At 44.8% G+C, this 23,896-nt stretch overlaps 3 protein-coding genes across 5 annotated transcripts; 2 read left to right on the top strand and 1 right to left on the bottom strand.

Annotated features, from left to right (window-relative positions):
• Positions 1–3,618: 3,618 nt before the first annotated feature.
• On the top strand, positions 3,619–7,037 carry LOC109741636 (dehydration-responsive element-binding protein 2B). 2 transcript variants are annotated; one of them, XM_020300708.4, is made up of 4 exons: positions 3,619–3,833; positions 4,761–4,813; positions 4,925–5,012; positions 5,803–7,037. In XM_020300708.4, the coding sequence occupies exons 1-4, from the start codon at positions 3,760–3,762 to the stop codon at positions 6,761–6,763; spliced, it is 1,176 nt and encodes a 391-aa protein (XP_020156297.1). In that variant the 5' UTR covers positions 3,619–3,759; the 3' UTR covers positions 6,764–7,037. The 2 variants fall into 2 exon arrangements, with proteins under 2 accessions (XP_020156297.1, XP_020156298.1); XM_020300709.4 differs by lacking the exons at positions 4,761–4,813; positions 4,925–5,012 and having other exon boundaries at positions 3,627–3,833.
• A 4,610-nt stretch (positions 7,038–11,647) lies between these two features.
• LOC109741641 (sorting nexin 2B) lies at positions 11,648–17,688 on the bottom strand. Of its 2 annotated transcripts, none has more exons than XM_020300715.4 (5): positions 16,547–17,688; positions 14,241–14,450; positions 13,893–14,153; positions 12,580–12,666; positions 11,648–11,839 (listed from the first exon to the last, which is right to left on the bottom strand). In XM_020300715.4, exons 1-5 carry the CDS (start codon positions 17,483–17,485, stop codon positions 11,744–11,746), a joined length of 1,593 nt encoding a protein of 530 aa, XP_020156304.1. In that variant the 5' UTR covers positions 17,486–17,688; the 3' UTR covers positions 11,648–11,743. The 2 variants fall into 2 exon arrangements, with proteins under 2 accessions (XP_020156304.1, XP_040260602.1); XM_040404668.3 differs by having other exon boundaries at positions 11,648–11,865; positions 16,547–17,576.
• A 595-nt stretch (positions 17,689–18,283) lies between these two features.
• Positions 18,284–23,788, top strand: LOC109741637 (uncharacterized). Its single transcript, XM_073511232.1, has 4 exons — positions 18,284–18,460; positions 22,631–22,778; positions 22,893–23,063; positions 23,188–23,788. Exons 1-4 carry the CDS (start codon positions 18,411–18,413, stop codon positions 23,470–23,472), a joined length of 654 nt encoding a protein of 217 aa, XP_073367333.1. The 5' UTR covers positions 18,284–18,410; the 3' UTR covers positions 23,473–23,788.
• The last annotated feature ends 108 nt before the right edge of the window (positions 23,789–23,896 follow it).

Genomic DNA, 23,896 nt, shown 5'->3' with positions numbered 1-23,896 from the left:
AGATTCGATCGTCGGTATCTCAATACCCAGTTCAATCTCGTTACCGGCAAGTCTCTTTACTCGTTCCATAATGCATCATCCTGCAACTAACTCATTAGTCACATTGCTTGCAAGGCTTATAGTGATGTGCATTACCGAGAGGGCCCAGAAATACCTCTCCGACAATCGGAGTGACAAATCCTATTCTCGATCTATGCCAACTCAACAAGTACCATCGGAGACACCTGTAGAGCACCTTTATAATCACCCAGTTACGTTGTGATGTTTGGTAGCACACAAAGTGTTCCTCCGGTATTCGGGAGTTGCATAATCTCATAGTCATAGGAACATGTATAAGTCATGAAGAAAGCAATAGCAATTTACTAAGCGATCAAGTGCTAAGCTAACGGAATGGGTCAAGTCAATCACATCATTCTCTAATGATGTGATCCCGTTAATAAAATGACAACTCATGTCTATGGCTAGGAAACTTAACCATCTTTGATTCAACGAGCTAGTCAAGTAGAGGCATACTAGTGACACTCTGTTTGTCTATGTATTCACACATGTACTAAGTTTCCGGTTAATACAATTCTAGCTTGAATAATAAACATTTATCATGATATAAGGAAATATAAATAACAACTTTATTATTGCCTCTAGGGCATATTTCCTTCATTGTATAGGTGCACTAGTTCGGCGAAGAGATGGTGATACAAGTGTAGTAATGATAGTAGATATTGATTTTTGTAACAGTAACAATAAAAACAGCAAGGTAACGAGTAACAAAAGTGAGCACAAACGGTATTGCAATGCTTGAAAATGATGCCTAGGGTCAGTACTTTCGCTAGTGCAATCTCTGGACAATTCTAATATAATTGGATCACATAACCATCCCTCAACGTGCAACGAAGAATCACTCCAAAGTTCCTATCTAGCGGAGAACATAAGAAGAAATTGTTTGTAGGGTACGAAACCACCTTAAAGTTATTCTTTCCGTTTGATCTATTCAAGAGTTAGTACTAAAATAACACAAAGTTATTCTTTCCGTTCGATCTATCCAAGAGTTCGTACTAAAATAACACCATATGATACGCATCAACCAACTCTAATGTCACCACAAGTATCCATGAGTTAATTATACGATACGCATCAAACAATTTCAGATTCACAATGCTCGATCCAACACAAAGAACCTCAAAGAGTGCCCCAAGATTTCTACCAGAGAAATAAAGACGAGAACGTGCATCAACCCCTATGCATAGATTACCCCAATATCACCTCGGGAATCCGCAAATTGAATGCCAAAACATATATCAAGTGAATCAATATAATACCCCATTGTCACCACGGGTATTCATATGCAAGACATATATAAAGTGCTCTCAAATCCATAAAAGTATTCAATCTGATAAGAACGAAATCTCAAAGGGAAAACTCAATTCATCACAACAAGATAGAGAGGAAGAAACACCATATGATCCAACTATATTAACAAAGCCCGTGATACATCAAGATCGTGCCAAATCAAGAACACGAGAGAGCGAGAGAGATTAAACACATAGCTACTGGTACAAACCCTCAGCCCCGAGGGTGGGCTACTCCCTCCTCATCATGGTGGCCATAGGGATGACGAAGATGGCCTCCGGTGATGATTCTCCCCCTCCGGCGGAGTGCCGAAACGAGGTCTAGATTGGTTTTTCGTGGCTACAGAGGCTTGCGGCGGCGGAACTTTTGATCTAGGGTTATTTCTAATGGTTTCTCTGTTTATCGGATTTTTCAGCGTTGGAGTCACGCGAAGATGGGCCTCGAGGTGGGCATAACCCATCTGGGCGCGCTCAGGTGTCTTGTGCTCACCTCATTCACCTTCTGGTCCTCCCATGAATCTTCTAGTGCCTCTTTTGTTCCAAAAAAAATCGACAAATGCATTTGGAGAACTTTTATTTCTGCACAAAAAACAACACCACAGTAGTTCTGCTGAAAACATCGTCAGTCCGGGTTAGTTCCATCCAAATCATACCAAAACCATATTAAATTGTTGTAAACATGGCATGAATACTTCATAAATTATAGATACGTTGGAGACGTATCAGCATCCGCAAGCTTAATTCATACTCGTACTCGAGTAGGTAAATGATAAAAGAAATAATTTATAAAGTGTGAATGCTAGCATAGTGCATAAGTTTGATCAATGATAATTTCAATCACTTTTCCTAGCATCATAACAACAACTCTTTCTCATAAACTTCTCATGTTAAAGTAGCAACCAATTCACATGTTATGGTTCAAACCATGAATTCTCTTGAAACTCAACAACCTATATTCTTAGTCACCAAACAATTGCAATCCAACTTATTCAACAGAGTTTAAGTAAGAGCTTCACATACTCAATCATCATATAGTCTTCTATGATTTCTAGTACTCAAAGCATATTTTTAGAACAAATGGCATCCGTCGAACACAGAGAAAAATAGGGGCTTAATGTTTTGTCTCCCAACTCATTTATCATAGGGATAATTGTCAACAATAATAATTTCATGATCAAATATATTTGACTGTTCATATGTGCCTAGATCTTTCCCCGCCACATGATGCTTGCCAACTAGAGAATAATTGAGGTTGAAATGAGAATGCATACTATTGGCTCTTGCATAAAAATAAATACTGAAAAGTAAAAGATAGGTCCTTCGCAGAGGGAAGCATAGGTCATCATGCGTTTTTTATTTTTGAATGCCCAAACTCTTAATGCAAAGGAACGTCACGTTATATTGCCCCTTATGCAATGCTCAATTTTCCCTTACAATAAAAGATCAAACATATTTAGGAGCAATTTTTATTGCTTTATGCATCGATGACAACTTACTTAAAGGATCTTATTCATCCATAGATAATTATGATGGACACTCACGGCAAGAAACTGGGTCTAAGGGTTTTTGAATGCACAAGTAGTATCTCTACTTAGTACGGATTTTTGGCTAGCAAAAGATCCTAAGCAAACGCGTTTGTCTCGTGTCCATGTGGACGCAAATCGGGCGTAAATATGGACCGTAAATCCGTTCACATGGACAGCGGGCGAGCCTTAGGTTTGCTCAAAGCATTATGCCAGCGTTTTCATCCGTTTTAATTCAAACAGACACACTAGAATCAAAATGCATCGACACGTTGGAGTTACCCTTACAATAGAGAAGAGAAGACCACGCCGGCCACCACTGATCCATGCAACCAAAGGCGTCTCACGCCGTCTCAAGAATAAAAAATGCCTCACGATCCACCGTGTCATCCCGACTGCCCACGTGTCGTCTCCTATATCGACTCAGCCCCCAGCCACTGGCCACATGTAGACGTACACGTGGAACCCACCCAACAGCAGCACGTCCAATCCACCCCGAAAGAAAAGCACTGGTAGCACTCGAAAGCGTAAAGGAGAAGCCGAGTTTCCTTCGGCACCAAGTCTCGGGAAGTTTCCCCGCACCACGGCACAGCTGACGTCACGCGTCCGCAGCCTCACCCCCACGCACCAGGCCCACGCGGACCGCGTCGCTTACATCCGGGCCCCACGCGCCAACGCCCCGCACGCGAGTGACCTAGATAATTCCGTGAGTCCGGAGCACGGAGCACCCCGATCCGGGCTATAAATAGGCGCCCCGGCGTGAGCGCCTGGGGTTTCCGACTTTTCTTTCTCTCTTCCTCCAACTCTCTATCCAAGTCGACGCAGCGAAGAAAACAGGCGACAAGATTGCGAACGCTAGATATCTGGACCCGATCCGGATCGGGTCGGCCATGACGGTAGATCGGAAGCACGCCGAGGCGGCGGCGGCGGCGCCCTTCGAGATCCCGGCGCTCCAGCCTGGAAGGTGAGATCTTCTGTCCGGTGCCTGCTTCTTGTTAGGGTTTGCTCTGGGGGTTCGAAATCGGTGGGGGGATACGGTCCCGGGAGTGTTTTATTTTCTGGTGGCTGATCGATTTATGTGCCTGGAGTTGGGAATTGTGGGGTTCGGTGGTTGACTTGACCGGTCTTGGTGCCAATTTGGGGATTAGGGTTTCAGGTTAGGGTTGTATTGGCAATTGGGAGTTACGGAGTACTTTCTAGTTCCAATTTGGCGATGAGCCCCCTGATTGGGGCGAATTGGTGTCATCTATGTCCTTTGGATTGGATGCTGCCCCGAGTGATGTGTGAAATCAGAATAAATCAATGAAATTGTTGGTGCTTTAGTAGTAGTAGTAGTAGGTAGAAGAGAATTTTTTAACTTTAGTCAGTACTATCTCCACAGAAACGATTGTACCAGTGTTCTGCTCATAGGACCAGGTTTCTTTCCTGGATTAGGAGCGATGTTTATGGCGCATAGCATCAAAATTTGTTAAATTCATTCAGTACCATCTCCACAGAATGTTTGTACGAGCATGGGACCATGTATATGTCTCCCTAGGATAAAAAAGTTGTTACTTCAGTCAATACCATCAGTTTGTATTGGTGTCCTACCCTTGGGGTCTGTTTGTTTCATTGATTAGGAGCGATGTTTATGTTGCCTAACATTTAAGTTTTTAACTTCAGTCAGTACTAAGTTGGCTGGACCTGTTTAACTTGTTCCGTTGTTTCATCCTGTTGTCAAAATGTTGTCTGTTTGTCAATTTTGTTGTTTATCCACTCCAGTCTCTGATATGTCTTGTTTGTCAGTTTTGTTAGTTTACCCAGTCTCTGATATGTCTTGTTTGTCAGTTTTGTTAGTTCATCCAGTCTCTGATATGTGTTGTCCTGTTTGTCTTTTCTTTTCGGTAACTAGAACTTGTGGAGCAGAGGAAAGTACCCGGAGTCATGTTCTCGTCAAACCAATAGGTATGCTGCTTTGATCACTCCTGTAAACAGAAGCATGAACTATGACTGAGATGGGTACCTCGCGTTTGACTCTGGAAAAGTCAGCAGAAATAACTGTTTGTGTTTCAGCAGGAAGCAGTAATCTTCCCTGTAATGAATATGCACTCTTGGCGCGGCAAAACCCCAAGGGAGATGCGCCGCCAGTGGCATCTATTCTGCGGTGTGTTTAACCGTTCTATGTCTGGCTGCTCTATCTATTATAGAGCATGTGAGCTATGACTAAGAGTTCCAGCCAACCTTTTGGCTGTTTTGCCTTATCATTCTAGTAGTTGGTTTCATAGTGGCTGCTATTGAACCATTGTCTTGCTGCTGGTTGATGGTATCACTCTCTGTGGATGTGATCTCATTTAAACTGACTGTAGGTGTTGTTGAACAGTTCCGTACTAAGAGTTCCAGCCAAAATTTTGGACCGTTTTGCCTTGTCATTTTAATAGTTGGTTTTTGAACCGTTGTCTTGCTGTTGGTTGATGGTACCACTCTATCTGGATGTCATCTCACCTAAACTGACTATTGTTGAACAGTTTTGTAGTGCTAATTTTTTGCCATGTCCTTTCTGATTTATCAGTCTTCAAGTCTAGAAGTCAGGTTCCTTTCTGATTTATCTGGATGTCATTCCTGTTCTTTTTTGTCATATCTTGCTACTTAAAACTCATTTAGGGTTAGGAGCCGATTAGTATGATTTAACATGGTATCGTTTTCTGTGGAGATGGTACTTCCACAAGGAAGTTTGTATGTCCCTGTTGCTGTACATCTGTTCCTGTGGGGATGGTCTGTTTGTGTACATTTAGTAATAGTTTAGTCGTTGAACAAAATGTTTCTGTGGAGCTCGTCTGTTTAGTGCTTCAGTTGTTTTGCGTTCTTTCTTGATTGTACCTTGTGCTTATATTGGGTGAAAAAAAATCTGAAGAGAATACAAGGTACTAACTGCTGCTCTGCTCTTTGTTCTACAGGAAAAAGCGACCTCGGAGATCACGTGATGGGCCTAATTCAGTCTCTGAAACGATCAGGCGATGGAAAGAAGTGAACCAACAACTGGAGCATGATCCACAGGGTGCAAAGAGGGCGAGGAAGCCACCTGCAAAGGGTTCGAAGAAGGGCTGTATGCTGGGGAAAGGAGGACCTGAGAATACACAATGTGGATTCCGTGGTGTAAGGCAACGTACTTGGGGGAAGTGGGTTGCTGAAATTCGGGAGCCAAATCGGGTGAGCAGGCTCTGGCTGGGAACGTTCCCCACTGCTGAGGATGCTGCCCGTGCTTATGACGAGGCAGCCAGAGCAATGTATGGCGCACTGGCTCGTACCAACTTCCCTGTGCATCCTGCACAAGCTCCTGCTGTGGCTGTACCAGCGGCAATCGAAGGTGTTGTACGTGGTGCTTCAGCATCATGCGAGTCTACTACAACGTCCACCAACCACTCAGATGTTGCTTCTTCCTTGCCGAGACAAGCTCAAGCTCCTGAGATTTACTCCCAGCCAGATGCGCTTGAGTCCACAGAATCAGTTGTGCTGGAGTCTGTCGAGCATTACAGCCATCAAGACACTGTTCCTGACGCTGGCTCAAGCATTTCAAGGAGCACATCCGAAGAGGATGTGTTCGAGCCATTGGAGCCTATTTCCAGTTTGCCGGATGGAGAAGCAGACGGTTTTGATATAGAAGAATTATTGAGATTGATGGAAGCCGACCCAATTGAAGTCGAGCCGGTCACTGGGGGCTCCTGGAATGGTGGAGCCAACACTGGCGTGGAGATGGGCCAGCAGGAACCTCTCTACCTGGATGGCTTGGACCAAGGCATGCTGGAGGGCATGCTGCAGTCTGATTATCCTTACCCAATGTGGATATCAGAGGATCGGGCCATGCACAACTCTGCCTTCCATGATGCTGAGATGAGCGAGTTCTTCGAAGGGTTGTGATCCCCTACCGGCGGCCAAACCATGTCTATGGTGTTTGGTCGGCTTGCCCTTCGGTGTCCGCTGCTGCGCTCCAATGAAGATCAAATGGTCGACCGGATTGGATTCCTCTGCAGAACTAATAAGCTCCTAAGCTAGTTTTTTGTGCTTCGTTTGTAGTTCTGTTAGGCATGGGAACTCTTCTCTGTTTCGATGTTTCTTGTGATAAGAAACCTTGATTGTGCATCACGATCTTTGGAAGGTGGAAAAAGAAAATGTGAAAATGCATTTCCCTGTCCATGTTTTCTTAATTTTTATTTTTTCACTGTCTTTTTAAAATACTGTCTGGTTGTATTCTTAATTTTTATTTTTTCACTGTCTTTTTAAAATACTATCTGGTTGTACTTACCGCACTTGTGTTCCTTCCCGTCGCTGGAAGGCTGCCGCCAAACTGTAGTATCCTCTGTTGGGGATTTTGAGGAGCTCCAAATTTTCTATCAAAGAGGAAATTATATAAAATCCAACTAAAACACGTCTATACATACTAGTTGATTGTCCGTGCGTTGCCGAGCAAGACAATTTATAAATAAGGCAATAATCTATTACTTGTTATTCTACGACAAATGGAAATACAAATGGTCATCCAGTTTAAGACCGCATCCAAACAAATGTCAAATCCTCACGTAACTCTTGCAACACCATACTCATGCAATCCACATGTTCCATTGATATTCTTCATCCAGTCCAGAAGCTTTTTGCGATAAAGCCTTTAGAATTTTTTTGCCACCGAGTAATGATACAAAGCATCCAAACATAACAGAAAAAAGCGAACATGTCCTAGGGAACCGACAACATCTAACATCAAACATTTAAGCACCCACGACAACATCTCTCACCACCGATTGAAAGCGTTGACCATGAATCCATAATGAATCAAAGATGGAAACCATGTTGGGTGCCTACCATCAATGATAAAACCATGTGAGGTTCTTCCCATCATTGTTACTCAAACTAAATTAATTCACGCACGACTAAAGTTATTCCTATTTTTGTACGACCTGGCGATGGATGGTGACGACGCTTCCTACATATGCAATCAAGGCTGCCTTTTTCGCATTGACAAAAATCGTATGTGATTTGTCGTACGTGAAGCATCGCTCTTCTTATGCTTACTTACTGCAATCATCTCAAGAATAATAATGTGCAATTATCTCACTTCTTCTTCCATACAAGGGGCCATTATTGTGTATAATCTGACGTGTTACGCACTGCAATTGATGCAGGCTAATAATATACTTTTTCAATCTTATTTTTCCTACAGGAAACAGGTTGAATCTTATCCAAGAGGCAACATAACAAGATGAAAAAGTAGAAAAGAAATTTCAAGGATGTCAAGAAGTCAGCTCGGTTGTAAAGGAGCAAAGGCTAGGTGTCAAATGCCTCCAAAGGGAGGTTAACATTCTAATAACTTCAGAAACCAACTCTTCCATCCACACACAAAAAAAACTTCCAGATCCATCTCTTTGGCCTAAAAAGATCTCCACTTATTTCTTTCCAAACCTGTCGGACTGCATAAGAGGCAAGGGAGATCTCCTTGTTGTACTTATCTTGATCTACCAAGTTCTCGCTTAATATATCTGAATATTGCAACTATATTTTTGGCCCCCGTCTTCTCCAAGTGCTGCTCCTTTGTTCCTAGAAGTCCTACCTCAAGCAATCCAAAAAAAAACCTTACCTGTCTAGTTCATTTTTTAGAAACTTTAACCATCTAGTTCATTTTTTAGAAACTTTAACCATCTAAGTTACCTCTGCGTTATTTTCAGAAACTTTAACCGTCTAGTTCATTTTTTAGAAGTCAATTATTACATGTCTTATGACCAAATTATTTTAATTGGACTTTTTTAGCATCTTGTGATGTCCCTGAAACTGAATGCTTTTGCTCTGGAGTACTGTACCCATCACCTAGTTAATTTGAACTACAATAATTCATCAATGATGTTTTAATTTAATGGGCATATTGCAAATTTATCTTAGACACGGATAAGTATACAGTAACTTAAGCAAAGAATTTCCAACAAATAGGCGGGGAACCATGTGAAGATATTATGGAGAAAACTTACCATCCGTGGATGACTTTCTGTAGGTGTTCTTCAAGAACTCGACGAAAGAATGATCATTGTGAGTACGCATCACCTGTCGAAAGAAAGGTCAAAGTTGCCAACGGTTATTACTAAAATATTTTGCAACTTCTCCATACATGTTCTGCTTGTAAATCAATGTCAGATGAAGAGTAGTACATTACATTGTTGATATAATTCGTGCCTCTTATGCTCAGAGCTACCGAACAAGAGCAATCGCACTGCCTCTGAATCTTTTTGTGAGCACATCTTGGAAAGGTTGTCTGAATCTAACAGGATTCCTGCAAGCTGAGGACAAACCCACAGAACATAATCAGGCGTGCCAGTTTAAATTAGGCACAATGGTTGGTAGAACAGGTAGAAAATACAGCAACCAGAAGTTTACTTATGCCCAGGCTCTGAAATGATCATTGGCGAGGACTATGCAAACTGAGCCCGCCTAGAAGACAAAAACAGGCGTGGCTATGAAGTAAATGTTGTAACCATATGAATCCTTCAGCAGACTAACCAAAAGTACTTAGCACAAGTACACGATATTACTTTACCGTTTGATCTTAAAACATCGCGGCCCACCACCACCATGGTGGCCCGCTGATCCGTTGTTAATCCCTCCATATGTCACCTAATTCAGATCAGCCTCTCAAAGTCAGCATCATATACGGTTGCTTTACCCAGGATGTATGTGCAGGAACAAGCTGTCAATAAGAAAAAAAGTCACTTGCTGCTGTCGGACCCTGCCCGCTGCGCTCTGCTCCATGGTCGATGTCGTCCTCCCGCGTCAGGCTCGAGATCTTATATATAAGACAGTAGTGTGCCACTGTGCCATCATGTGGTTGAGATATGGTTGCATCAAAATATTGAAAAAAAAGATCATTCAAGCTTTAGCAGAAAACAAATGGAGATGTACTAGGTGTTTAATACTCTGTAGAACTTTGAATATGATTGTCATCATATAGCTTTTTGGACTATCCATTGTATTTTTAGTCTACACTTCTATACAAGAGCAATTCTTTCAACCACTTTATGGGCACAACATAAGCTAAATATATACCTTAATCTCTCCAGAAACTAAGTAAACATAATAGTACAGATTATAAAATGAGTCGCCAATGGTTGGCACTCCCAATATCTCCAAACTCAAACGAAGTGACATCATCTATTCAGTTAATAATTGAACCCACAAGATCTCTCATGACATTCAGACTATTGTGTAATCAGAAACATAAGAAACATCAAGAAAATGAATCAACGATGAAGCTTACCTTCAGACTGTAGTGGCTCGATTTGGAGGCAGGGCGGGACAGGCGGCCAGGGGAGACGTTGTCGTTGGCGGAGCGTAAAGCAGACATGGCCACCTAGAAAGGCGGGAGGACGAGTCGACGGCGAAGCGCGAACGATCCACTGCCCACGAATGACAACGGAGAAGAAAGCCACACGGGGTGGCGCCTGGGCCGGGTACATCACAACCAACGCGGTCGCGACGAGGAGCGAGAGCTGCGGTGGCTATCGGGGATCTCCCCTGCGGCAGGCTGGCGAGCAGCAATCGGCGCCACACCTCCCCGTACTCTGCCATGAGCACCTCTCACCTTCGCTTGCACTCGTTGGCCGCCTCCTTGTCCGCATAGCTAGATGGCCCCCTTTCGTGAGGAGGGAGACGATGTGTTTGGGGGATCGTGGGAGTGAATTAGGAGATGCGTGGGTGGAACGAGGAAAAATAGAGGTGGAGAAAAGAGGGGAGATCGTGGGTGTGTCACGACTCAAGACGGGGTCGTGGGATGCGGCTGTTTCTGTTTTCTGTTTTTATTTTTCAGTTTTCAACGCACGAAGCGAGAGAGGGGCGGGAGCGGGCCCGATTTTTTCCTACCGATTCTTTCGGCGTGGGAGAGGGAGAGGAAAGGAGGTCGAACCATCACGACGTTCAATCCTCCTTTAAAAATAGAGATTAGAAGTTACAACATCTAATAATTTAAGAACGAAGGGAGTATAATAAATAAAATAATAAAATTCACATAGGTTTTCAGAAGGTGTGACACCTCCTTCTGGGATTTCCACTGGCCCCTAAGTTGAAAACCCATCCGACAATTTTTCAACCTATATGGATGCTGCATCACTTTCACCATCGTTTGAAAACACATGCCCAATGGACACTCGGGGCCTTTGCTTACAGGGTATAGCTTCTGGGTATGATTCTTTCTCCCGTGGATCAAATGGTTTAGATAGCTTGGGCGCCATCAAAAGTTTAAGTTCTTTGCTTAATTGATGATTCAAGATAGGATATGGACCACCGATAGGGTGGTCAAATGTAGGTTTTCAAATCGTACACTTCGTCCCCTTTGTAAGCGAAACAAGAGTCGTATCGTCGAGAAGCTCCATCTCAAGCATATTGCTTTCGCTTGGCATTTGAAGGAGACCGTCAAGGATTTGTGGGATAATAGGACCATCATGGACACTCAATAGGAAGCCAATGGCCTCTCTCAACATATCGATCTCTTGGACCGTCCACAAATGCGCCCCACAGCCGATGTTAACTTTCGATCACCGCAGGAGCCAAAAATCTAGGGACGATTATATTTGCGAGTAACCATTCACATTTTGTTTGAGGATCATTTGTAGAACTCTATTCTCTTCTTAGTTAATATCCTTAATATTAAGATGAGGCAAACCTTATGCCTACATTTCGAAAAGCAAAAAAAGATGTGAACCTGGAGAGGTAATGGAGACAGAGCAATCGATGGGTACATTCCAGACAATGGCAAAGCGACGCGACAGATAACTGAAAAACAAATTGAATTTAGGTTCATCTTTCTTCTATTCGGAACGCATCCTAAATTACATTGTACATACATGTACCCCAACAAAACACAGGCTAATATGTTGTGTCATCCGATGATCTTCGCGCATATCCGCTAGTCTCCTCCGCCACTGTCTCCCAACCATCGACGATCTTCTCTGCATATGAAGCCTGTGTACATGCCGAGCAGATGTTTTCTGTCAACGACAGGTAACAAAATGAACGCTACACGAGGTAACCACTGGACAAAGCAAATGACTGCAAAATAGGGATGTTTCTGGAGAAACGATTTATGTGCAACTTGATGTGATATCATTTAAACAGCATAGCATGCACGTTCGAATGTTAGTAAGCTGTTGACGACGAATCCTGAATTCAACATCTAAACTGCTATGGGTCATATGTTCGCTGCTCTGAAATGGCGGAGCACCTGGGTCAGCATGTGAGTGGTAGTGTTGGACAAGGATATGTATCTGTCGTCTCCTCGCCATGGATAAGAAACAACCATCTGTGCAATGTGCAAAGTTATCTTCTTTGGAGAAGGACTGGTGTGACCATGCTGGGATCATTGGTGCACAAACCCACGGGAGTGGCAAACATGCAGGCAGCAAAGGCATACAGAAAATGAAGCGACGATCCAAGGGGTCTAGCATACGGCAAATGAGGTGGCACATGGTTTAGATAAATTTGACTGTAATAGTTCCAGTGTGTTTTCATGGTATAATGATTCTGTCAGACTACTCTGGTGAATGAATAAAGGCCAAGGTTTCTCGCAAAATTAGTTCCATGTAATAATCAATTATCTAATCACTTAGGACGCTACAGAGCAATGTCATGTAATAGACTCCTAAAAAGGTTTTGTAACTACAATCGTTGGCACAGAGGAAGTGTTTGGACATCTGAAATAGTACCTGGCTTGTAACATATCCTTTCAGCATCTCCAGGAAATCTTCTCTCCTTTCTCTGTCTAATCTGCTGAGTTCAATTTTGTTATTTTCCTGCATAAAGAGTAACCACGATGTAAGATATCTGCCACAAATTTGAAATATCCATACATTGGTCACTGCACCAAAGCAAGTGCTCCTCTAGAAGAGAAAGTGCAGAACAATAAAGACACTGCTTTACAACAAGCTTATTGACGCAATTTTGAGTGAAGCAGAGCTACTGCAGAACTATTTAATATTTTCCACCTACAAGCCAACAAGTAGTAGCCTCTGCTTGGAACAAGATAATTTTCCACAGTTCTGTGTGTATTCCAGTGAATTTCCTGGTCCTAAATGGATCTTCGAGGGAACTATTGAAATAGTTGAGGATTAGGATTCATGCAAACAGGTACTACCTCCTTTCTGGTTTATTAGGCCTGCGCGTGTCCCTAGATTGATAATTTGACCAACATAAGATGAGTTGTATATTCCAAAAATTATACCATTAGAAAGTATACGTTTTGAAGTTTCTAATGATATATTTTTTGTGATATATAACTTGTGTTACGTTGGTCTACTTGTCCACCTAGAGGCACGCGCTGGCCTAATAAACCGGAAAGAAGGTAGTAAATAAGATTATTCATGGTGTGCTCACAAATATTAGAAAGAATTCTACAGAGTAGAATATCAAACATTGTGGAGTAACTCCCGCAGGTACCAAACATGAGCAAAATTTTGGCATGCCAGGTTAGAGTTAATGAGGGCAGGCCTGGCGCAGTGGTGAAGTCCTCCCCACTTGTGCCAAGAGGTCCTGGGTTTGAACCAGCCTCTCTGCATTGCACTTCGCAGGGGTAAGACTAGGTTCCTATAATCCCTCCCCAGACCCCACCTTGTGTGGGTGCTTCTACAAACTGGGTCTGTCCTTCTTTTAAGGTTAGATTTAATGTGTTTACTGATCTATAAAAAAAGCACAGGAAACACCATAAAATGGTTTTACAGCAGAGAGACTAGTAGTTTCCTACCAATATAAAACATTGCTGGAGTGCAATGTTGATAACAAAAGTGAACTAGCAACTAGAAACTTCGACACAAACTAGTAGAATGTATCTATTTCAAAGCTGAGCTAACCATTGCAGGAGAATAATTCCTTATGAAGCAAAGAAACTAATGATATCTCATATCATCACACTTTTATGAGCTAAAGGTGGTGGTGCTTGCACATCCATTGGACATGACATGCTCATTGCTAGTTATGAAAGCATCCAATCAGTTTTTCGTTAAGCAAAGTACATGTCAGTTACCTTGATTCTCTCATATTCCCTTAACGCGCAGCACTTAGCATCTTCAGTAGCTCTTATTGTTTCTCTCAGCTCGTGAACTTTCCTTAGCCTAGTTCTATCACCACCAAATACTTTCGATGATGCAGCTTCAAGTTTCTCAATCCTTGATTGTAATGATGCAAGGTCTGACATAAGCGTTTGAACAGTCAATAATGCACTAGCCCGATCAGAAAATGCAGTATGGACAGACAGCATTATCCCCAAATGTTCATGCAAAGTATCCTGCAAAAAATAAACGAGACATGTAACATGATTACTAAATAGCCAGGAGAGACTATAAAAACACAATTTGAGGATTTGAAATAGTACCAGATATTTAACAGTTTGTGTATTCAGATCTCGACATGTCCTGCTAGCTTTGACAGCTGCCGTGGCTACACGTTTGCTGTCAACAGCTCTTATCCTCTGAGATTCATACAATGCCTCCTCAGTCTCAAACTTTGTAAGTTTGACGAATGCCAATCCAAGAGCACCCATTGTGTCACCCATATCTTGCTGAGCCTTGACAAGTGCTTCCGCCTATGGAGAAGAAGCAAACAAAATCAACTCATAAATAACTGTTAAAACTACCTTCAAACATACCATGTGCATACTACCAAAGTACCAATACTTGCTCAAGACTCAAGAGCACCCATCAAAACATTTCCGCACATTTTAGCATGACTTGACTTCTTATTTTTATGTTCAATCCCACACCAATTATTTGCCTCATGCTATCAGGTACACCACAATCTTATGACTACCGGAAGTGGGGTTCTGGGCTCAACTGACATGATCATTCCTCTCCAGTGTCTAAACATGGTGCATATCTTGAAATGGGGAAATTTCCCCTAAAACCAGAAACTATACCATTCAAATAGGACTCTTGACGCACAGCAACCAGAAACCAAAAGAATCTTGGAAATCCACACAATAAACCATAAATTGCCATTACAGAAAGAAGGAGAAGAATTGAATAGGTCACTTTCGAACCATATTAGTACAAGTTGACTGCAGTGAAATGACTCTAAACCAGGATTTCATTACCACGCCCTTGGCACTTCTCTATTTTATACGTTAAGTGTCAGATCCAGCATTTGAACTAACACCAGCGTCACAGCTTTCATATGAAACCCTATCAATCTCATCCTCCATACAATTATTGTGCTACAGCACTACATGCATATATGGGTCATGATTTAATTAGTAAGCAGGTAGTATTTGAAGCAACATATTATAACAAGGATCAAAGTAGGACCACAATGTTACCGAAAAATGGATCCCAACCATAATGGTCGTTTGAGTGGTGTATATCGCTTACACTCGCTAATTCTAGAAAAACACAGAGCTGTGCTCCCATATTCACCGACCGGTCGCAAAGGAAAGAAAGCGAGCATTTGTCTAGTCAACTAAACCAGCTTTGGGATCCACGACTAATTACACATTAAATAAAGTCATGAACGTGCAAAAGCATTGAACCTTCTTTTTATAGAATTGGACATTTTGCATAGAACGAACAATATGCAAGCTGACACGCCACTCTTATGCACACTCATGTCTGGCTGGCAAGAACTATAAAACAAGTACCCCCTCTGTAAATAAATATAAGAGCATTTAGATCACTAATGCTCTTATATTTCTTCACAGAGGGAGTAATTCATAAGATGGTAGACATCTGTGGCTAATTGATTGCCCGGGCATAAGGCACAAATGAGACTAAAACTTGCAGGCTGTTACTTCTGTGTACTCAAGCATGGAGGCCAAGAGGAGAGGGACCTTATTTTCACACACAAAAGTTGCAATTCATTACCACCAATAGCTATCCGAATTGTGATAATTTCCCTGCTGTGGTGTGACCAATTTTGCACCTAAGAGCTACGATGTGTTTCTTCTTCCCTTTCCATATCTTCTTCGCCCATCAGCTCCCATAACTTAGTGATAAACTGACCTTACTAATACGACAAAACCACATCCTACATTAAATGCTTCCATACAGTAGTCCACCTCGCCTGCTTCCAAACTCATCCCAGCTCAGCTTTTGGATGAGGTGGGGGAAGGCAAGTTAGCTTTTATCTTGCATTAGATTCAAGCTATTGAGCAAACAACAAGTCGAAGTGGAGGATTCTTGTATCGATCTTTGTGGCCCAAATATCTCCTGAACCCAGTGACAAGCTGATTGAGAAACGCAAGAAACACATCACCTAGATACACACCATTCAGTTGCTCCAAGTGGTACATGGCATTCTGGTTCTTGACAAAGTGACCAAGCACGACACTGCTTAAGATGTACTCCCTCTGTCCGAAAAAACTTGTCATCAAAATGAATAAAAAGGCATGTATCTAGAACTAATATACATCTAGATACATCCCCTTTTATTCATTTTGATGACAAGTATTTCCGGACGGAGGGAGTATTGATTACACAGTGTTTGAAGAGGAAAAACATTTACAGGAACAATGTTACAATGGGGCGGAAGATTATAACTTTTGTCTTCAAAACGTACAATGACTTGCAATGTCAAGCACAAGTAGAAGCAGCATACTATAACAACTTATAATGTGTTGGTAGTGTATCATCGAGAACATGAAGTTCAGCAGCGTGCTTTATATATTAAGAAAGATGGCCCGAAAATTACCTGCTGCGATGCGCTACTGAGCTGCTGCTCCCAATCCTGCATCTTCTGCTTCTTCTCCAGGAACTCCTTGTCCTCCTCCACCAGTGGTGGCCTCACGCCACCCCAGTCCGTGACCATCGACTGCTTCAGCTCCTTAAATATCCGCAGCAGGTCCCTTCCGCCCTTGGCCGGCTGAACCACGTCCTGCGGCGGGGCCACCGCCTCCTCCCCAAGCAGCTGCCTTGGCAGCCGCGCTGCGCCATCGAGCATCCGCGAGGCAACGTCAGTGCTGCTCGGCAGCGGCATCTTGCCCTCGGCCTGCAGGAACACGCGCAGCTCGTCGCTGGTCCCGATCGCCGGGTGCTCGGCGAGCCGCCACAGGTACCTCTCAAGAGCCGCGCGGCGCTGGGCCACGAACTCGTCGCGCTGCATGACCTGGCTCTCGACGGTGTTCTTGTCTGGGCGCGGGGGCACGAAGTGGCCGCGGAAGGACTCCGCGAGGCGGTCGGCGAGGGTGACGAAGTCGCGGAAGCGGCGGCGGACGGAGTGGCGGCGGTGGTCGCCGCGACGGGCGCTGGTGACGAGGTAGGAGATGTAGGTGGGGGCGGATCCGGGGACGAGGGAGGTGGCGGCGGCCTCGGCCTCGGTCTCCGGGTCGGAGACGGCGATGTAGGAGTACTCGGACGTGGCGGCGCGCGCGGATCTCGGGGAGGAGGAGGAGGAGGCCGAGGCGGAGCGCGGGGAGGAGGCGGCGACGTCGGCGTAGGAGGGCGGGTCGACGAAGGAGGAGGAGGCGCGGGAGAGGGGGGAGGCGGCGGGGGCGGGAGGGGAGGCGGGCGAGGAGGAGGAGAGGAGGGGGTCGAAGGTGGAGGCCACGGAGGCGTAGTCGGAGGCGGCGGCGAGGGGCAGCGTCTCCATGTCGCCGTCGGCGGCGCCGGCGGGCGGCGACGAAGACATCATGGCAAGAAGGGTTACGGCGCGGCGAGCGTGCGGGTGCCGGAGAGTGGAGGGTGTGGGGATGGGTACGGCGAAGACGAAGGTTCCGGCGGTTTGTTGCGGTGGGGTTACCGCGTGGTTGGGTTGGGATACGGGAACGGGACACGCTCACGTGGCCCGTCGTGGCGGGTGCCAACTACGAGCTGGGGTTTGCCGTGCACGCAAGCAAAAGCAAAACAGAATCGCATCGAAATTTAAAATATCGTACATAAAATTCCACTTTGGTATTAAGCTCATTTATCACAGTATGGAGGGATGATATCCATCCGATTATTTCTATCCGACGGTTCACAGTATATAGGATATGCAGCATTCGCGCCACTTTCGGACTTCCCATCGTGATCTGTATGTACCTGATACCCCGAATAGAAGATTTGTGGAATTTGGCTTTCTCCGGATTCTTCGCTACCTCTCTCCATCGATATTTAAATGCAATATTGAATAACTGATGGTTACCGAAATTGAAACATCTGGTATGTCTTTGTCATCATTTTATCATGTCTTGTTTGTTTTAGAGTTAATACCACAATTGGTATATAAACTTGTAGGGGCGGGAACAGATTCATACAAGAACTAAAAAAACCCACAAAAGTGCCCCTCCAACTTGTCTGCTGTAACAAAATCATACAAAACGGTTGTGGAGGCGACATTTGGCATGCCACGTTGGATTATGTCAGGTAGTGGTGTATTTGCAGAAAGCCCTGCAATTTTTATGATATGATGTGTTGCTACCTTGCTATGTGTGAAACCTACGCCCCGCACGCATCCATTTCCCATTCTCCAAATCCCTAGACCCGATGCTGCTTGCCGATCGCCGCCAGCTCGCGGCCCCGCCACCGCCGCCAAACTCGCGTCGTCGCTTTCTCCCTCCTCTCCGCCCTCGTGCGACATGAAGGGGTGGGCATCGTCAGCCGGGAAGCAGCTCCATGAAGGGGTTGGTGTAACACCCCGCATGTAACATGCCATATTTGTAACTCCGACTCTTGCCATTTTCGGCTATGTGATATGTTTTTCCCTCCGTTGTCGGATTTTGTCTTTCGTTTTGTATTTTGTCATGTCATGCATTTTCATATCATGTCATCATGTGCATTGCATTCGCATACATGTTCGTCTCATGCATCCGAGCATTTTCCCCGTTGTCCGTTTTCCAATCCGGCGCTCCTATCTCCTCCGGTGCACCCCTCTTGTTTTCTTTCGTGTGCGTGTGTCAAACTTTCTCGGAATGGACCAAGGCTTGTCAAGTGGTCTTAATATACCACCTGGAGCCTACCGGTCAAGTTTCGTTCCATTCGGAGGTCGTTTGGTACTCCATCGGTTAACCGGGCCTCCGCTATGTCCATTTGAGTATCCAGCAAAAAACCCCTCCAAAACCAGCCCAAAACCCACCAAACTCTCTTCCATGCTCTAGGTCGTTCGATCACGATCGTGTGGGCGAAAACCGCACCTCATTTGGAGTCTCCTAGCTCCCTCTACCTATAAATGAGTGGGCATCCCGAAAACGAAATCTCAGACGAAACCCTAACCCTCTCCCTCCGCGCCGCGCCGGACGCGTCCGCTCCGGCCGGACAACGTCCGCCGCGCGCCCGGCCAACCGGAGCGCGCCACGTCACTCCGCCGCCGCCCGGACCGCGCCGGCCCGCCGGGCCCGTGGCCGGCCCCCTCGGCCCGCTCCTCCGCGCCTCCGCGCCCGCGCCTCCCGTCGGCCGCCGTCGCCTCCGCCGCCGCAGCGCGCCGCCGCCCGCCGCCGGCCTCGCCTCCGGCCACCGGCGCCGCCCGCCGCCGCCCTCCGGGCCCCTCCTCCACCGCCGGCGACCGCCACCGCCGGCTCCTTCTCTCCCGCCGGCGACGAGCTCCTGGAGCTCGGGCTCGATCCAGATCCGGTGAGGACGTTGACTTTCTCGTCCTCGTATTTTCTCCCAAGTCCTAAATTCCATCAGCAAGTGCACTTGTTCCCGATGCGATAACTCTGTGCATGTAGCTTCGATTCGCGCGTATAATATGTCAAATTGTTCGTCTCGTGATGCTCTTCATTTCGTTCAATTGCACCATTTTCATTAGAGGTCATCTTGATGCCCAAATCTTCGTTGGAAGAGGGCTAGTTGCTGTTAATCTCTGGTTCTTGTCAGAACTTGGAGATTTGTCTTTTTTGTATCATTTTTTCTGTGCATCTTTTGAGCATGACCTCTACATGTGTTTTGAAGTATGCCATGCCATCTTTCCATTGGTATAGTCCATGTATTTTTGTGGTCTTTGTGGTGACTAGCACAAGCATGCAAAATAGGCCCCGTAATATTTCTGATTTCAGGGACAGTGATTTCTCTAAGTCCTTGTCTGCTGTAATTTTGTTGCCATGTAAACTTGATGCTAGAGAGAGAACCATGCATAGTTTGGATATGTTCAGTAAGGATGTTTTGTAGCTATAGTTTTAATTGATCCATTCCTGCAATTGTTTGCAATTTTAGAGTACCATAGGATGACTCAATCTTGCTCTACTTTTGCTATAAAATATTTCTGGCAGATTCTTAACATGATATGCATTTTTGCCAAGCTTATTGTAGTTGATCCATACATGCTATGTAATTTTTCTTGCCATGGACAGCTTCATAAACATGTCATCTTGCTGTAGGTATGCTTGGTTTGTCATGCATTGCTCTGTAGTGAGTGCATCAAGCTCACAAAAAGGCCTACTTATTAATATTTCTGCCATGCTCTGTTTTCTGCTGTCTGAAACCTGATAACGAAACTTGCTATGTTTACATGCTTGCCATCATATCTTCTGGTCCTTTTTGGCTTATGGTCAGTAAGGGACTTTTGTCATGTGCATTTAGTAGAACACTACCATGCCTTGTTTTGCTATGTTAAGTTCCTGTAGCATGTTGATTTCGTGCTATGAACATTGCTACCTGATGCTGATTTCTGCCATGTCCAGTTTTTCACCAAGTCTGTGAACCTGTAATCTTTTGCACTTTCGCCATGCTTGTTTGAGCTTGATATGTTGTGAACTAGCCGTAGCTCAGTGTTCATCTTTTGTCAAGCATCTCCTGTAGATTACTTCCATGTGCTTTGTTGCTATGTTGGGGTGCTGTAGCATTGCTACTTGTTGCATTTTAAGTGCTATCTTGCTGTTTATCGCAGATTAGTGTCATTCTTGTTTTGCTTGGCATTTGCAAACCGTGCATCCGATTCCGGTGATCTTTATATCGATTTCGACCGAAATCATCTCATCTTTCTAGTGGCATGCTTGGTTTGCCAAGTTACTGCCATGTTCATCATTTTCCTTCCGGAGCACGCATATGCATCGCATATCATATCATGCATATCATACATGTTTTGCATCATGTTGCTTGCGCATTTCTCGTTGTTGATTGTGGTTCCGTTTGTTTGTGTTCTTGTCTTGGGTAGAGCCGGGAGACGAGTTCGTGAACGAGGAACCTGTCGAGTACGCTTACGAGGATCAAGCTTTCGACAACTCTGAGAATCTTGCAGGCAAGATGACCACCCCTCGAAATCACTTCTATCTTTGATATGCTAGTTGTTCGCTCAATTGCCATGCTCCGCTACCTATCACTTGCTATATTATGTCTCCTATTTCAGCCATGTCAGCCCCTAACCATCCTTTCCTAGCAAACCGTTGTTTGGCTATGTTACCGCTTTTGCTCAGCCCCTCTTATAGCGTTGCTAGTTGCAGGTGAAGTTGAAGTTTGTTCCATGTCGGAACATGGATATGTTGGGATATCACAATATCTCTTATTTAATTAATGCATCTATATATTTTGGTTAAGGGTGGAAGGCTCGGCCTTATGCCTGGTGTTTTGTTCCACTCTTGCCGCCCTAGTTACTGTTATACCGGGATTATGTTCCTTGAGTTTGCGTTCCTTACGCGGTCGGGTGATTTATGGGACCCCCTTGACAGTTCGCCTTGAATAAAACTCCTCCAGCAAGGCCCAACCTTGGTTTTACCATTTGCGACCTATACCTTTTTTTCCCCGGGTTTTCTAGAGCCCGAGGGTCATCTTTATTTTAAACCCCCGGGCCAGTGCTCCTCTGAGTATTGGTCCAAACTGTCAGTCGCCGGTGGCCACCAGGGGCAACTCTGGTCTGGCCTATCGGAAGCTTGGACAATCCGGTGTGCCCTGAGAACGAGATATGTGCAGCTCCTATCGGGATTTGTCGGCACATTCGGGAGGCTTTGCTGGTCTTGTTTTACCATTGTCGAGATGTCTTGTAAACCGGGATTCCGAGACTGATCGGGTCTTTCCGGGAGAAGGTTTACCCTTCGTTGACCGTGAGAGCTTATGATGGGCTAAGTTGGGACACCCCTGCAGGGTATTATCTTTCGAAAGCCGTGCCCGCGGTTATGAGGCAGATGGGAATTTGTTAATGTCCGGTTGTAGATAACTTGTCACTTGACCCAATTAAAATACACCAAGTGCGTGTGTAGCCGTGATGGTCTCTTCTCGGCGGAGTCCGGGAAGTGAACACGGTCTGTGTTATGTATGACGTAAGTAGGTGTTCAGGACCTCTTCTTGGTCATTGCTAGATGACGTCCGTTCCTTTGCTTCTCTTCTCGCTCTCATTTGCGCAAGTTAGCCACCATATATGTTTTGCGACTGCAGCTCCACCTTTTGCACCATTCCCCCCCGTTAAGCTTAAATAGTCTTGATCTCGCGGGTGTGAGATTGCTGAGTCCCCGTGACTCACAGATACTTCCAACACCAGTTGCAGGTGCCGACGATGCCAGTGCAGACGATGGCGTCGATCTCAAGTGGGAGTTCGACGAGAAACGTGGTCGTTATTATGTGTCTTTTCCTGATGATCAGTAGTGGAGCCCAGTTGGGACGATCGGGGATCTAGCATTTGGGGTTGTCTTATTTTCATTTGGATTTTGGACCGTAGTCGGTCTATATGATTGTATTTTGGATGATGTATGAATAATATTTATGTATTGTGTGAAGTGGCGATTGTAAGCCAACTCTTATCCCATTCTTGTTCATTACATGGGATTGTGTGAAGATGACCCTTCTTGCGACAAAACCACTATGCGGTTATGCCTCTAAGTCGTGCCTCGACACGTGGGAGATATAGCCGCATCGTGGGCGTTACAGTTGGCCGCCGTGGGTCAGGGGCGGCTTCTCCGTCGAGCCATCTTCGTCCGCTCCATGGCCGTGATCTCGCCGGCGCCGACAAGACGAAGGACGGCGAACCGTGGGCCAAGGTCACCGGCGAGGTGTGGTACATGGATGTTGATTTTTGCAAGGTGCCATGTCTTCCCCTCTGTTTATTGTTGCAAGGCTGATATGTAGGTTGATTCTTACTCATGGTAGTTCATTCTTAGGTTGGTTCTTACTCATGGTAGATTGTATGTATGTAGGGGACAGAAGCACTACCTGAATTTGACTGGAGCATACCTGTTTCATCTCCTGATACTATGTTCAATGGCACTGACAGTAGTGACAAATGTTGTCATTTTATGAACCCAGAACGAAGAGTTTGCTCTGAAGGATACGATTATGGTTGTAGGTTTCTTGTCTATCCTGTTGAGGTAGTTTACAAATGTTGTCAACTATTGAACTTTGGAAGATGGCATTGACAGTAGTATTCAGTTAAGAATTGAGCCGTCTTTTACTGAATTGGTGTTGCAAAATTGTTGGTTTTTATATTTTTAGGGTAATGACACATGTGCTTATCTGAAGTGGGTGGACAAAGAGTGGCAGGGGAGGCCTAGGCAGGTTATTGGCAAACTTGCTGAAGAGAATGTTTCTTTGCAAAAATCTGTCTTTGACAAGGATGCTGAAATTGTGAGTCTGAAGGCAGAGAGGAAGGCCATAAAGATGAACCAAAAGAAGAAGCTGAAGAGTAAGGATAGTAGGGATATTTGGTTAGCCTGTTTGGTCTGCTGCTCTGCAGTGTTGTATGTTGTTGTATCTCTGATGATAAGAGGTTTTGTGTAGGAATGTAATGTTCAGTTGCACCCATTTGCAAGATGTACTGATTAGCTAAATGTTCAGTGTAGTAAAACATCCCATGTTGTTTGCTGAAAACATTTGCAGCAAAAGTTGATGTTTGCAAAAATTGCCCCGTTAAATGTTGTTGTGATTCACTTTTGTTTGACAATTGAATGTTGAAACCGAATTTGACAGACAACTGAAGGTTATGAAAAACTGAAATTGACAGCCCACGGATTTGTTTTGATTGACAACATGAAAGGCACATAGACTCGTTTTGATTGACAACATAAAAGACAACATTACAATGGCATAAAGGGACACACATTCAGGCTAATTCAGAGCTCCTCCATTGTCAGGCCTGGCCGTGGAGACAGAAGCGGCAGAGGATCCACCTGTTCAGACTGCGGCGGCGCCGTGGTCGGCATCT

This window comes from Aegilops tauschii, chromosome 1 (genome assembly GCF_002575655.3).
Source record: "Aegilops tauschii subsp. strangulata cultivar AL8/78 chromosome 1, Aet v6.0, whole genome shotgun sequence".
NCBI classification, from domain to species: domain Eukaryota; kingdom Viridiplantae; phylum Streptophyta; class Magnoliopsida; order Poales; family Poaceae; genus Aegilops; species Aegilops tauschii.
The sequence above is the reverse complement of the archived record's forward strand: the minus strand, read 5'-3'. Positions and strand labels throughout refer to the sequence as shown.

Coding starts and splice junctions, on each gene's coding strand:
- LOC109741636 (XM_020300708.4), top strand. CDS start 3,760: ATGACGGTAGATCGGAAGCACGCCGAGGCGGCGGCGGCGGCGCCCTTC. Junction 3,834..4,760: donor CCGGCGCTCCAGCCTGGAAG/GTGAGATCTTCT, acceptor TTCGGTAACTAG/AACTTGTGGAGCAGAGGAAA. Junction 5,013..5,802: donor CCAGTGGCATCTATTCTGCG/GTGTGTTTAACC, acceptor TTTGTTCTACAG/GAAAAAGCGACCTCGGAGAT.
- LOC109741641 (XM_040404668.3), bottom strand. CDS start 17,485: ATGATGTCTTCGTCGCCGCCCGCCGGCGCCGCCGACGGCGACATGGAG. Junction 14,451..16,546: donor TCAGTAGCGCATCGCAGCAG/GTAATTTTCGGG, acceptor TCTTCTCCATAG/GCGGAAGCACTTGTCAAGGC. Junction 14,154..14,240: donor CACAAACTGTTAAATATCTG/GTACTATTTCAA, acceptor TATTTTTTGCAG/GATACTTTGCATGAACATTT.
- LOC109741637 (XM_073511232.1), top strand. CDS start 18,411: ATGAAGGGGTGGGCATCGTCAGCCGGGAAGCAGCTCCATGAAGGGGTT. Junction 18,461..22,630: donor CAGCTCCATGAAGGGGTTGG/TGTAACACCCCG, acceptor CGTTACAGTTGG/CCGCCGTGGGTCAGGGGCGG. Junction 22,779..22,892: donor TGGATGTTGATTTTTGCAAG/GTGCCATGTCTT, acceptor GTATGTATGTAG/GGGACAGAAGCACTACCTGA.